The 14620-nt window shown below is 51.1% G+C and overlaps 1 protein-coding gene across 1 annotated transcript in view; it reads left to right on the top strand.

Annotated features, from left to right (window-relative positions):
* Positions 1-14620, top strand: part of LOC144938454 (kinesin-like protein KIF13A) — a 136377-nt gene that overhangs the window by 74786 nt on the left and 46971 nt on the right. Inside the window, exons 23-28 of the mRNA XM_078866272.1 lie at positions 1814-1977; positions 5150-5417; positions 7024-7053; positions 7829-7928; positions 8573-8699; positions 11508-11563. Coding sequence (XP_078722398.1) covers positions 1814-1977; positions 5150-5417; positions 7024-7053; positions 7829-7928; positions 8573-8699; positions 11508-11563 — 745 coding nt within the window. The remainder of the gene's footprint in view (positions 1-1813; positions 1978-5149; positions 5418-7023; positions 7054-7828; positions 7929-8572; positions 8700-11507; positions 11564-14620) is intronic.

Raw genomic sequence — 14620 nt, 5'->3', positions numbered from 1 at the left:
CGCCGGGTGGCTAAAGCACAGCAAGTTGGTACAGTAGGGGGCACAGGTGGTGCATCAGCCAGTCATCTCGGTCATCTCGGTCAGTCGACCCGTGGCACCTGCTGGGTCTGCCCCGTGACCTCCTGCCAGCGGGCGTTCGACACTTCACGTGGCCTCAAGGTGCACATGGCCTGGCACAAGCGTCGTGGTGACGTCACCGCCACTTAGTGGTGAATGGCGGTTGTTGTTGTGTGTGTGTGTGTGTCTACGTGTGTGTGTGTCTACGTGTGTGTGTCTACGTGTGTGTGTCTACGTGTGTGTGTGTGTATGTGTATGTGCCTGTGTTTACGTGTGTATGTGTGTGTGTGTACATTGTTGTGTGGGGAGCGGCAGTGTAGCGGTTAGCGCGCTGCGCTACGACCTGGCGTCCTGAGTGAGATTCCCGCTCACGGCCAACACCGGTGACGATTATCTGAACCGGTCCTGGGCCTCCCCTAGGACGACTCAACCTCAAATTGGTACCTGGTGCGGTGTGTAAACATCGCCACTGGGGAGACAAAGGCCCCTACAGTCTGTTCAGGCTTCACGGGGGATCTTTGTACATTGTCATGGTAAGCGCAACGCACTACCGGTGACACGAGTTCAATTCCTGCTCACGCCCAACATTGGCGACGAATGCCTGAACCTGTCCTGGGCTTTCCCTGTGTCGACTCAGCCTTCAATGAGTACCTGGTGTACCGTGTTAAACATCTGCTCTTGGGATACAAAGGCAGTCTAGTATGGTGCCACCCACGCCCTCGTGTGCCATACCGACCTTTAATAGGTGCTGGTTAACAGCACCTGGCCCAAGAGTATGTTCAGACGACATGGGGTGTCTCTGTCACGTCTTGTACGCGCGTGCATGTACAGGCAACGGTGCAAATGTGAGCGTAGAAGCGCCGCTATGGAACCTGGTTAGCCTGCAGCAGCCCGCGGTCACTGCCGTTTCCCCCCTGAGGAATTACCGTAGCCTAGGAGTAGGAACCGTTCATACAATCGCCGGTGCACAAGTGGCGTGCCGGCGTGCCGGCGGCACATTCGCAGCACCGTGTGTACGATAGGGGGACCCGTTTGTGCTGCACGGTGACCGACAGGCACCCACGCGTCATCCACAGGTGCTGCGGAGCTGCGTCTTGGCCAGATGAGGGCAGTGCTGCACCATCCATTGCTGTACTAAAAATGCTATGCTCCCACCCGCCTTCACCAATCTGTACTGACCAGGGTGGTGAAGTACGGTCAAATAACCCCCATGTTCCGCACGACGGGGGAGTCTGTGCGCTCAAGCTGCACCTAGCCTGCACCAAGTGCCGTGGCTTCGCCAACCCGAAGTGCAAATGGTGGCTGGTGTTGTGTCGTGTGTTTGTTTGTGTTGACGCATACGAGTATGTGTTTTTCAGTGAGTGTATGTTTACTTGCGAGCGGCGGTGCGGTGTTGAGTGCACTCCGCTATGACGCCCGGCAATCCGAGTTGAATTCCCACTTTCGCAGACAAAATTTGTGACAAATATGTGAACAGGTTCTCAGCCACCTTCTCAAACTCAGCTTGGCTGGAGCAGTGCCTTAAACATCAGCACTGGGGAGACGAAGGCTGTCAAGCGTGGTGCTGCTCACCCACCCCCTCGTGTGCCGTGACGGCCATCGCGGGTGCTCGTTTACAGCACTTGCCCCAAACATCTGTGTGTATGTATGTTGAACCTTTTGTCACACCGCACGTAGCCAACCGTGCTAATCGGAAGCCTTTACACGGTGGGCATCTTGTCTCTTTACCTTCGCTGCGCGTGCATTCGCCACGCAGGAGTTCTCGCTGCCAGTGTCAGAGGAGCTGCAGGACGTGCTCACAGAGGAGGCGCTCTCCGTGGACGTTTGGGGCCACCGGCTCGGCGCCAGCCACATTGGCCACGAGGTGCCCCAGTGGGAGCCCACGGTGCTGCAGGAAAAAACGAGGTCCCTGCAAGACAGGTGAGAAGTGGGTGCACCAGTGTTTTTGGGGAGCGGCAGTGCAGCGGTTAGCGTATTGCGCTACGTACTTGGCGACCCGAGTTTGATTTCCGCTCACGGCCAACACCAGTGACGATCATCTGGACCGGTCCTGGGCCTTTGCTAGGTCGACTCTGCCTCAAATGAGTACCTGGTGCGGTGTGTAAACGTCGCCACTGGGGAGACAAAGGTGGACGGGCGTGGTGTTGGCCACCCACCCCGGAGTGTGCCGTGCCGGCCTTCATAGGTGCTCACTCACAACACTTGCCTCAACAGTCTGTTCAGGCTACACGGGTGGGGGGGCGGGTAAGTGTGTGCTGCAAGAGCGTGGCCTCAGAGTGTGCACCTGGCCTGGCACAAGCGCCGTGGTAACGCTTGACGAGGCGAATGGCGGCTGTTTGTTGTTGTTGTTGCTGCTGCTGCAGGAGCTGTGATGCTGACAGGGCAGGAGAGTGTGGGGGAGGGGCGGGGGGTGGCTTCCTGACAAGTCACGTTTATGCTGTGTCACACACAAAGCTCTACGAGCTGGCCTGGTGGCCCCAAACGTCAGAGAGCTGAAGTGGCACCGCTGAGATCCTTGGGGTTCCGGTCAGGGTCCAACGTCTCAAACGCTTTGCGGTGTTGGCGTGATCCATCAACTCTGCAAAGTGCAGGATTATTATTATGACTGACGGGTTAAATTGCCCTGCCTGGATGATTTTTTTATGCAGTTGGGTTGTCTTGGGGCGGGCGGGGGAGGGGGGCATCGTGCAACTCGCAACTCTTGATGAGCATGATTGCATATTGAGTAGGCGCCTGGGATTTGAACCCAGGGTTTCAGCGGCGCTTGATCATTGTTTCCACACACAGCCATCATCAGCCGCCCCCCCCGCCTTGAGCCACCCAGCCACCTCTGACGGTAATGGTTTAAATGGAACCAGCTTTGTACGCCACAACCACCGGGACAAACTGTAGCGTTTTGACAAGTGGAAGTGCCCCCATGAGAGAGGAGGGGGGGAGGGGCAGTAGGAGGAGGAGGGGGTGGTGCTCACATTGTTGTGCCAGATATTGAAACACCTGCAGGTTCAAATTTCTGCACGGCCGATAAGACCCCACGGGGGGCTCGTTGCAGTTGCGAGCCTTTGGGTGACGAGCAAGGGGCCGCTCTGTCAGGCCCAGCAGCCTTTAATGAGGGTTGACGCGAACTCGCAAGGACCTGCGGCACTGACACCTGTCCCAGGAGCACGGCTTTGTCTGGATATGGAACGCAACCCAGACATGTGGGTTTCGATTACAATAAGTGTGCGTATTGCGCGTGTTTGTGCGTTTGTGTAATGTGCGTATGGGGAGCGGTAGTATAATTGTTCGCGCGCTGTGCTACGAAACCACCGCCCTGAGTTCGATTCCAGATTACGGACGATACCGGTGGCGGTTATCTGAACCGGTCCAAGTTCTCCCCTAGGTCGACTCGGCCTCAAATGAGTAGCTGGCACGATGTGTAAACATCGCCGCTCGGGAAACAAAGGCGGCCGGGCGTGGTGCTGGCCACCCACCCTTCAGTGTGCCGTGTTGGCCTTCATAGGTGCTCGCTAACAGCACTTGCCCAAAAAGTATGTTAAGGCCATAGGGGATCTTTGTCTTTTTGTTGGATGTATATGCTGTATATGTGTAATGTATATCTTTGTGAATGGTATTTGTGTACTCTTCATGCAAAACGTGTTGCATGTGTTTGTGATGTCTTTCGTGCTTGTGATGTACTTTGTAAACATTAGTGTGATTAAATTGTGTGTTGTGTGTAACATGTTTTGTGGATGTATGTATGTATGATAGGTTGTGTGTTTGTGTACCGCATTGTATATTTGTTTACATTCTATTGTGTTTATGTTAAATGTGTAGTGTGCGTGGTATATATATATTAAGAAATGGGTAACGTATTTGATTGCTATACTTTACACTCCTATTGTGTTTTTGTTCTGTTTGTTCTCGTCACGTTCTAACCCGCTCCGACTGGACATCTGTTATAAAGAGCTTTATAGCTCATCGGATTCCTCCAGTATATACAAATATTATGATTCTGCTTGTGGGTTTAATATTTACGGAGGAAGCGGTGGCATGAGAGTAAAAGTGCTAGGATCCTGCCAATCCTTTTATTCCTTGGTTTGATGCACAATGAAATACAGGGACTCCTCTACTTACGAACATTCGACTTACAAACTTTCAGAGATAGGAACAAACCTGGTCCGTATGTCCAAGTTGCCTGTTCGGATCGAGAGTCGTAAGTTCAACCACCGCGCAATAGATAGTGGTGGTAACATATATAGTTGCAGAACATGAAGAACCAGTGGCATCTACATCTACAGGATATTATACAACTTTCCCCGTGATTAGTGTACATGCCGTACAACATGTTTGGATTCGACAAGAGTGAAGTTGGCCTTACGAACAAATCGACTTACGAACAGACCTCTGGAACCTAACTCGTGCGTAAGTAGAGCAGTCCCTGTAATGCGAGTCAGGTTAATTCAGCGTAAAGTCATTGATTTGTCCTGCGTTATTTATTCACTGAGCCTGGGCCTCGAGACTGTTTTACAGGAGTGTCAAGCATTTGCATGTGTGCAGCCATTTTCATTTTAAGATGTGTGCTGGATCCCAGGCGTTAGCCATCACACCTGTGGAGAGACACGCGCGAGAGAGACGATGGTGATCATGGGGCTGATCAGGGGGACCCCCATGGGTCCTCCCTTCTTGCCTGAATGCTCCACTGGGCTCCGTGCAGCTCACCTGCTGCCCCCCACTACACAATTCTACGATTCCACCTGATGCCGCGCTCCCGCTAGGAAGCGTATTCTGTTCTGAGAAAGGAATTGGCAGTTTGTGGGCTAGGAGTCGTGACAAGCCCGATGCTCATAAGTGCAGGGCTGTAGAGAGTCGGCAGTTATCCCTTGAGCCTCAGATCGGAAAGAGCCGAGGGGGCCACAGAATGGACCCTAACTGGCATCTTGCTCCGGGCCTCTAAAAAACCTTTCGGTGGCCCTGCTGAGGTGTCTCGATGTCGAGCGGTTCAGTGTGCGGGTTGGCGCTTCTTGCTGTACGTGTGTTGCACCCGCGTTGGCGCTCGCGCTCGCGCGCGCTTTTCCGACGGCCGCATGACACGACGGAGGACGTGCCGTCGCAGGTGGAGCGACGTGACGCGCCGCGTGGAGCTCTGGGTGCAGGTGCAGGAGGTGAGCGAGCAGGGCGACTACGTCCCCGTGGAGGTCCGCGGCGACGCGCACCGGTCCACGGGCGGCGTGTTCGCCCTGCGGCAGGGCCGCTCGCGCCGCGTGCTGGCGCGCGTCAGCCCCGTGCAGGGCTCCGGCAACCTGCCCATCGTGCCCGAGAGCATCCTCTCCGTGTCCGTGGGCTGCATCGAGGCGCGCAGCACCAAGGGCGCCGGCTCGCAGGTGACGACGACGCGCCCCGGGGCCCGTGTGCTCCCGCCCCGAACGCGCGAGAGCCGCAAACCGCAGTTTAATTCCACCGTCGACGGCCACGCCCGGGATGCATCCGCGTCGCGGTGCCTAGACAGCGTTGAGTCTGGATAAGTGGGTGGGTGGGTGGGTGAATGCTGTGTGTAGGTCAGGTTGTTGCGGGGCTGTGTCGTGGGCAGCGGTGAGCAGTTCAGCGATTCGATTGTGTGCATCGCATTGGTCGCTTACCAATGCGATGCACTTTGGGGCAGTTCGAGCGTCTCAACAGAATGTAGGGTGACGTTCGGTGAGAGGGGTGTGGGCGGAATAAGCTACGCGGTGGGTAGAAAGAGAGCGATCCGGCACTTCGTTACAGCCGGTAGGACCTCGAAACAACACAGTGTCCTGGGAGGGGGGAGGGGGCGGCATAATGGGGGGCGCTGTCTGAACGTACGCAGAGTGACGCTGCCTTGCTGCGAGCCGCCTCTCCGCGCTGCGCGAAAACGTCGCTCGCCAGTGCGGTTCCAGCCGAGTAATATCCTGTACAGTTACTGCAGCCGCATTGGATTTATTGTGTTCTGGAATTGGTTCGTATGTATGTTGAACTTCTTTCACACCTAGATTTGAACTTTTCGTGACTGCAAGGATGAAAACTTAATTAAATCACAAAAAAAAAAATTTAACATTGCATTCTGACCACAAGTTTTGTGGTTAACACAGACATGATTCCTTGTAAAAGGTTTCAGTTTGGTGTTTTAACATCTTAACACCTGTTTTGTTGCCAGAAAAAAGGGGAAAACCTATTCTCATATTTAATTAAACTGATATGTACGGCGCCACCTCCTCCTCATCCGCCATGGGCCCACAGCAGCAGAATCTGCTTCTCTCACCCGAGGAGGTTCAGGCAGGTGTCGCCGCTCTCCTGCCGCGTGCGCTCCGACCGCCCGTGGCCTCGTCCGCAAGTGCGGCCTCAACACGCAGTGCCGCCAGTGCCTCCCGTCAGCATGCCACCAAGGGCGTTAGCTACCAGAAGCTCGATGAAAGCCGAGCTCGATGGGAGAGGGATGCAAGGCGTCGTTGCTTGCTTCCAACTCCGCGAGCTCGCTGTCGCCACCGCTCTTAATCTGAGTTTTAAATCAACGATGTGAGATGAGAGAAATAAAACTGATATACCAGGGCACCCCAGCCCTGATTGCAACCGGTATTTTGAGACATCAGTAGTCGGTAGCTCGAGAACAAATCGCTCGTTCAGATGGAATGACTGAGCACCCTGTGGTAGTTTTGGCCGTGCTTCTTTTGAGCTATGCATGATGGAGATCCGGTAACCAGCCTCGATCTTATTGAAGAATAACTCCACACCAGGTCGAACATTGCTAGCGACTGCCTTCCCGACAACACGTGATTTGGCCATTATGTGCATTTGCGACTTTCCCTTCTTGGCCACAGAGCTATGCGATTATAATGGGTACGTTTACAATTCGCATTCCTTTCTCTGGCTGTGGGTTTCATTTCTTTCTGTTCTGGTGTCACTCCTGAGATGTCTATGAGGAAACTTGCACTCAAGAGTTCATGCTTTGTGTGTTTTTGTGCCTGTTCACAGAAGGACCGTGAAGACGTGGACAGTTACCAGGTAAGCTTAACACGGAGCAGGCTTTCGTGACCAATATCATCCACAATAGAGGTTTTTTTTGGGTTAAATCGCGTAATTATATAAATGTGTCGTTAAACCCGCCACCACCCGACACAGCCAACTAGTAAGGGTTGTCACGTAAACAGAACGTGGCCAATTTGTCACTAGTACAGCACACCGGTGTGTTGGAGAGTGAAGCCACAACATTTACAATCTGACTACGACGCTTCGCCAGTAATTATAACTAGCTTCATCGGGCGACAGCCAGATTTGACTCTCCAATAGTTTAGTTTCGTATTTGTGTTTGCACATTTTGTCAGTTTGGGAAAGGGCTTTATAATTCCGTGTGTACGTGTGACTATACATGTATAGTTGGGTGCCTTTTTTCACCGGGTTCATAAACCCAGCAGCCGGAGTTCGATTCCTGGCCACGGCAAACGTTGGTGCCGATTATCTGAACGATCCTGAACCCTAACATGGCTCGCCTCGGCGTTAAATGAGTGCCTTGTGCCTTGCGTACTATGTAACTTGTGAACCTTGTGTAAATGTGCCTTTTCATACTGTTTTTAAATGTGCCTTGCGTACCATGTGTAAGTGTGCCTTGTGTACCATGTGTAAGTGTACCTTTCATACCATGTGCACATTTGCCTTGCGTACCTTACGTTAATGTCATCACTGGGGAGACAAAGCCGGATTTCATAGCTGCTCGTAAAATTTCACTCGCCCAAACGGTTTGTTGTGGGCTGCACGGGGTCATCCATGTCTTCGCTCACAGGAGGACGGGCTGCTGGCGTTGCGCGAGCGGTGGTCGGAGGCGTTGTCAGTGAGACGGGAATACCTGGACGCTGAGATACAGGAGCTCGTCGCTAAACCAGGTGTCGCCTCATCACCTGCCCACGACTCGTTTGCTTGTTTCTTTGTGAAACGCCTTCTTGAGGAAACCCATAGACAAAGCGCGCTCCTCGAGCATCCGTACAGAGGCACATTGGCACCTGCCATAATGTGAAATTATTTGTTGAAAAAATATATATATAATGAACGTGCAAGAGAATGTCGATGTAATTCTTGTCCTTAACTCATATTATCCAAACACCTCTTAAAACACGAACGTGTAACCTCTGCAGCTCAATTCATGTTGCACACGTTTTAATCGTTGCAGCCACGTCCATCATCACTGCATCTCACATAACCCCATTTTTAATTGCCTTAGGTCAAGGATGAAGAAACTATGGCGCTTGATTTACTTTCACATGCCCCAACGGCCACATGAGGCCTATCCCTTTGAAACAGCCAACAGACGATTCGTATCCGGTTCTTCAAATGATTAACGATTCAGCATGTCGGCGGTAGCACCGGTGGTGTTACGCTGCCACGCGATCGTGACCTCGCCCAACATGCCACGCTGCCCTTCGTAGACGATCGCGAACTGCACATTCCCCAGCAGCCCCTGCGGTATATAAACATGTCGGTGTGTGGGGGGCCGCGTTGCGTCGTCGTCGTCGTGTGTGTGCGCGCGCAGACAAGTCGGAGGTGGAGAAGGAGAGGGAGTCGCGGCTCGTGTCCCAGTGGGTCGGCCTCACGGAGGAGCGCAATGCCGTCCTGGTCCCCGCCCCGGGCAGCGGAGTGCCCGGGGCCCCCGCCGAGGGGTGCGTCACCGCTCGGCCTCACTCTCTGTCCACTGCCGCACGGCCGGAAGCCTTCCGCGTCTTTGTCACCATTGGCTCTGGCCCGGCGGCCAGTCTTCGTCGATCGTCTCGACTGCCGCGCATTCTGCTCGCCTCTTTTCACTGCACATCTCAATATAAGCCACCTCTCTCAGCACCTGCTTTGCGGCTACCCCCAACGTTAGCTTTGATCTATGGCTGTGATCCCTCACATCGACCGCGAGGGATCCGACGGTCCCACGGGCTGCATACAGCCCCTGGCTTCATTTGATGCGGCCCGTGGCCACACAAAATCTACCGCTTTGAAACGATCCACACCGCGATATTTATCCGTCACGGCAAGGGGTCTTTGCCTGCACTAATCGAGCACTCAAGGGGGATTTTTTTTCAACCTGGCAAAAATGCTGTGTTTCTACTTTCAACGCTGCACGAGGCTACTGGCAGTGAATTAGTGTGTGGCCTTACTAAAGCCGTTTAAAAATCCTATTCGGCCCTTGGTAATGAAAATGTTCCCCACTCCTGCCTTACATGCACTGGCCATGTTCACTGGCTTTGTTTTATAATCGTTGTTTCTTTGTATACGCGGTACACGTGTGTGTATGTGTGTGAACCTGTCCTGGGTTCAACCAGATTGGATTGTGTGAAAGATCTGGACGGAGTCCCATCCGTGAGCTCCTCCAGCAAGCAACGCTGCATTGGCTGGGTCATGTAGCCCGCATGCTCAGCCACTGCATTTTAAAAGCAGATTCTGGCAGGCATAGATGGGGCTAAATGGGCACGGCATGGGCTAGAGAAGAGATGGACTGATGTGGTACAGTGTCAAGATCGACCTCTATGGAGGAGGTTCGTTAAGGATGCTGCTGCAGAGTTGGAGGCAATCGCCCTCCAGCAACAACAGAGAGCAGAGGAGCGACACTCACAACAATGAGCACAGTGCCTGGCGGATAAAATGCAGAAAGTTGGCACATCGGGGAGCACAGTTGGTGCATCGGCCAGTCATCTCAGTGAGTCAACCGATGGCACCTGGGTCTGTTCCATGACCTGCCAGCGGGGCTTTGACACTTCACATGGGCACCTGGCCTGGCATAGGCGCCGTGGTGACGTCACCGCCAATTTTTTTCCAGTTTTTTTTCAGTTTCATTTATTTGGAATAACCCTGTGAGCCATCCGGTTCTTGATTCGGGTGCAACCGCAACAAACAATAAAATTACAAGATACATTTAAAATTTACTGTACGCAAATTTAAACATCCCCTACAAAAACAATAAAATATTCCTGAAAAATGGCGGTTGTCGTTGTAGTCCAGGGGTTTGTATACACACACGCGCATATTAACTGAACAACCACAATCTAACACACAACTGAATACACAAACACATTCAGCATCTGGAAATATGTAACCCACGCCAGCTGGGTCTGTCCAGTGACCTCCAGCTGGCCACGTTTTGCCACTGCACATGCGCCTGGCCTGGTGCAAGTACCACGCTGATAGTGGTGAAAGGTGACTCCCATGGTGTTGTTTTTCCTTCGTGAAAGTCAACACTGGCATCCATGAGTGAGCGTTCTTCTCCACAGCACTCCCTGCCACGGTGCAGAACATCCAAATATGTGCGTCTCTGTGAAAAAATATTCAGCAGCGCTGGGAAGACAAAGGCGGCAGGGTTTACGTGGTTACTGTACATTCCACACGCAACCCACCTCGTGGTGTGCCGTGCCGGCCTTCATGGGTGCTGCTACTCGTGGACAGCAGCACGTGTCCCGGCAACCTGTTCAGGCTATACGGGTGATCTCTGTCTTTGTCTAGTGGTGAATTATAGATATTTATCTCCACCCTGCATGAGTTACCCTGAGGATATTCAGCTTCAAATGAAAACTTGTAGCTGGTGGCGTCACCGTGAGCCACAGGGAGACGGTGGGGGGTCAGGCGCATAGTGCTGACCCCTAAGCCTGTGTGCGTGCGTGTGTGTCGTGCCGGGTGGCTAAAGCACAGCAAGTTGGCACAGTAGGGGGTACAGGTGGTGCATCAGCCAGTCATCTCGGTCGCCTCAGTCAGTCGACCCGTGGCACCTGAGTCTGCCCCGTGACCTCCTGCCAGCTGGCGTTCGACACTTCACGTGGCCTCAAGGTGCAACATGGCCTGGCACAAGCGTCGTGTTGATGTCACCGCCACTTAGTAGCGAATGGCGGTTGTTGTTGTCGTGCCAATCATAGCGAGTGTTCACTGAAAACTTTCGCCCAAAATGATATACAACAATAATAATAATCATCGTTTACCATTCCAGCAACAATATACTGCTGGATGAAGACCTCTCGGTTGTGCAGGTTGTGTGACCATACTTCACCACGCTGGTCAATGCGGGTTCGTGAAGGGGGAGGGGGGTGGGGGTGCCCATGGCAACCGATGTTAGCCATGGCAGGGAATTGAACTCTGGTCGCTGGGTTCATGGCACAGTGCACACACAACCGTTGCACCACTCAACCACAAACTCTGTGTTTTGGCTATAGGCACTTGTATGCATACGTCCATATCAATGTATATACTATATACATTTATATGTGTGTGTATATGCATCTAGCCTGGCACAAGCGCCGTGGTGACGGTTGTGTGTGTATGGCGTGGTGCTGGCCACCCACCCCCTCGTGCGCCATGCCAGAATTCATCGGTGCTCGCCAACAGCACTTGCCACAACAGTCTGTTAAAGGCTACACGGGGGATCTTTGTGTAATTGTGTATACGGGGATCTCTGTGTAATTGTGTATGTGCATGCGTGTGTCTGTGGTTGTGTACAGGACGCTGGTCCCTGGTATGGAGCAGCACTTCCCTGTGCTCTTCCTGGATCTGAACGGTAAATCTGTGCGCATTGGAGCCTTGTTAGGTGGCCCTGAATGACCCGCTCGGGAGGTGGATAGTATTCGGATCCATACTCTTTTTTGCCTACTTCAGCAAATTGTTTCTTGCTGTGGTCCTCCCACCTGATGACTGGCACTTGTGTTGTGCCCGAAACGTCATGATTAAATTTATTTTATTTTATACCTACGTGACTTTACCGAAAGAACCAAAGAGTATGGATCCCTGCAGTCACGAAAACTTCAAATCTCGAGTGTTTGGATGGGCCACCACCAAGTGCCCGTTGATCTATAACGGTGGTGGACATTCTCTCGGGCACGTTCCATGCTTTGGCCGCCACTCATTTCTTAATCTCGCCCACCTGCCACTGCCTAACGACGTGTGCTGCTCAATCCTCCTCACGGGCTAAAATTGTGTCATTTTCAACCGAATATATATGTTCTCCTCTTTCCATCAGCGTGATGTCTCGCATCCATCTCTTCTTAATTCTTTGCGCACATTCGCACCTCCGATCAGCACGGTTGAGTCCCCCCTCTCGCATGTCAACGGAGGTCGGCTTCCTTGCTGCCATTCTCATGCCATTCTCAACTTGAAAACATCGGCTGAAGGGCGGAGCATTCCTTCGAGGTCGTTATTGCGATCGTTAATACTCCTGATGCCCCTAAAGCTGCAGTGGATTAGGCCTACACTGTATAATCCCCATGGGACTTCATCAGCCAGCATTACAATTAATAAGTTGAATCTGAAACCCTTTTAGCCATACAAGGCTATAATACAGCGATCTTTAACTCCAAATAAATGGTTCTGGTTTAATTGGTGACAATAAGTAGTATTATGCCTCAGTTTTTGTGCATTCAACAAAAAAATAATTGTAATCTTACGGCCTGAAATATATTGTTGCAATTACGCAAATATTCCCATTTCCTAAGTGATCCGTTCTGAATGAGCACGAATTCTCTGGGGAACAAATTGTGCCGCCTGTACGCGCGTTGTAAATACAAGCACTGCCTCTACCGCTCCTTGCCGTGCACACCGTGAGAGGTCAAAGAAAGTGTCGCCGTGCTTAAATAAGTTGTGAAAAAAAACCGGGCGCGTGCATCGATGGCTTCACACTTCCAACACGCGCCGGTTCCTTGCCGTGTTTTTCATTATCGGTAGGGAAGCCTTTGGGGGAGCTGTGCGGGGCAAGACCTGTTTGCATATTTGCACGTAGTCATTTTTTCCCTGGTTTGCCTTCAAGTTTGGTTACTTTTTTGATGAAAATTAGTTCCTTTTCAACAGGGTAAGTTTCTAATAGCAACGCAACTTTATACTGTGGTTTAGTTCATATTGGATCATGTTGAATGAGATATATCATGCCCCCCCCCTCTCCCCCCGCCACTGTTCCAGATGGACAGACAGAGATAAAGCATCAGAGTACTCTTTGGTTTTTTCGGTAAAGTCACGTAGGTATAAAATAAAATTAATGAAAACAACTAAATTAAATCACGACGTTTCAGGTGCAACACAAGCGTCCGTCATCAGTGTTTTGCGCCCGAAACGTCGTGATTTTATTTAGTTGTTTTCATTTATTTTATTTTTTACCTACGTAACTTTACCGAAAAAACCAAACAGTATGAATCCTTGCAGTCACGAAAGCTTCAAATCTATAAGCATCAAAGTGTTAAACCTTCGTTGGAAAGCGTCGATGAGTGTTGGGTGATTTCTTTCGGTATTAGTCGAGTCGACGACATCCCACGGAATACTAGTCAAGTCCTCGTCTGAGCACTTTGTAAGATCATTCTCCTCGGCTCGCGATTATTCTTTGTTGTCTCGGTCTGCGTTCACACTCAGTCCCATTCATTTTGTCTCGTCATTGTCGCGCTTTGGTCCCCCGGCGGTCGTGGTAGTCATCGTCACTCAACCACGTTTGCGAATGTAATTTGAATCTTTCATCCTTGCCCACGTTGTCGTGTCGGTCAATTGCAATATGCAGCTTTATTGAGAGGCTACTGTGGTCTGGGACTGTTGTTGTTGTGGTTGTTTTGCTGCCTTTCCCAAGCTTGCATTTAGTGTTGAGAAATCGGCAGGAATTGAAGTATTTATGCAACTTGTACTCATATACTTTATTGATTGTTATTACATTTATTTATTTTTTATACCTGCTAACCTGTCCTATACTTTGCACTCCAATCGTTTTTTGTGCTCTTTCTTGTTGCAACTTTCTGACCCACCCCTCCTGGACATGTGTCCAAGGGAGCATCTTCATAGCTCATCGTATTCCTCCAGGATAACTGAATGATTACAGATTCTGATACTTGATGGTTTTCAACCACACGTAGTCATTGTTGACAACAACAAAAGCCTTCATTGACAAATGTTTCCGTCAAGGATTAATGTACAACATTAACATTAGTCAGCGGTGAATGTCCAGTCAGCGTTCCATATTCGTTGGGAGTCTCCACATTTCGCAAAGTGGTACCAATTTTGTTGTCTGCTGAGAACCAGCGAACGAGCTGAGACGACCCCTGACCCGGAATTATAACTCATGCCCTCTTGATTGTGAGATGGGCGCTGGGTTTTGGTGCCACCTGGCCAAAATTCTCTCTTACTTTTGTATTTTCTCTCTCCATGCTGGATAACACTGATGTCTACAGTCCATAGAATCGTCTTGCTCCCTCACGTTTCGCGTTCACTTTCCATCGCCAGCCTCAGTGGGTGCTCGCTGTGACATCACAAGTCAAATGGGGCTGAACACTTTGTGCTTTCGCAACCGATATTGATTCATAATAGATTTTTGGATCAGGTCGTGTGAAAAGAACGTGAGTTGTAAACCCTCTTCCACCCAACACAGCCAATTAATAAGGTTGTTAAGTGAACAAACATGCCAATTTGCTCCTGCTTCAGCAGCGCCACCACCACCACATCATTTAAATATATTATAATGATTTCTGAATATGTATTCACACTGGAGGAATCCGATGAGCTATACATACTTTTTTTCACAGATGTCCAGTAGAAGCAGGTCAGAATGTCACAACGACAAACAATTTAGATGTATAGGGTGCCCTTAAAC

This window comes from Lampetra fluviatilis, chromosome 22, assembly GCF_964198595.1.
Source record: "Lampetra fluviatilis chromosome 22, kcLamFluv1.1, whole genome shotgun sequence".
NCBI lineage: Eukaryota > Metazoa > Chordata > Hyperoartia > Petromyzontiformes > Petromyzontidae > Lampetra > Lampetra fluviatilis.
Note: the sequence above shows the minus strand (reverse complement) of the source record. Positions and strands in the feature narration are given on the sequence as shown.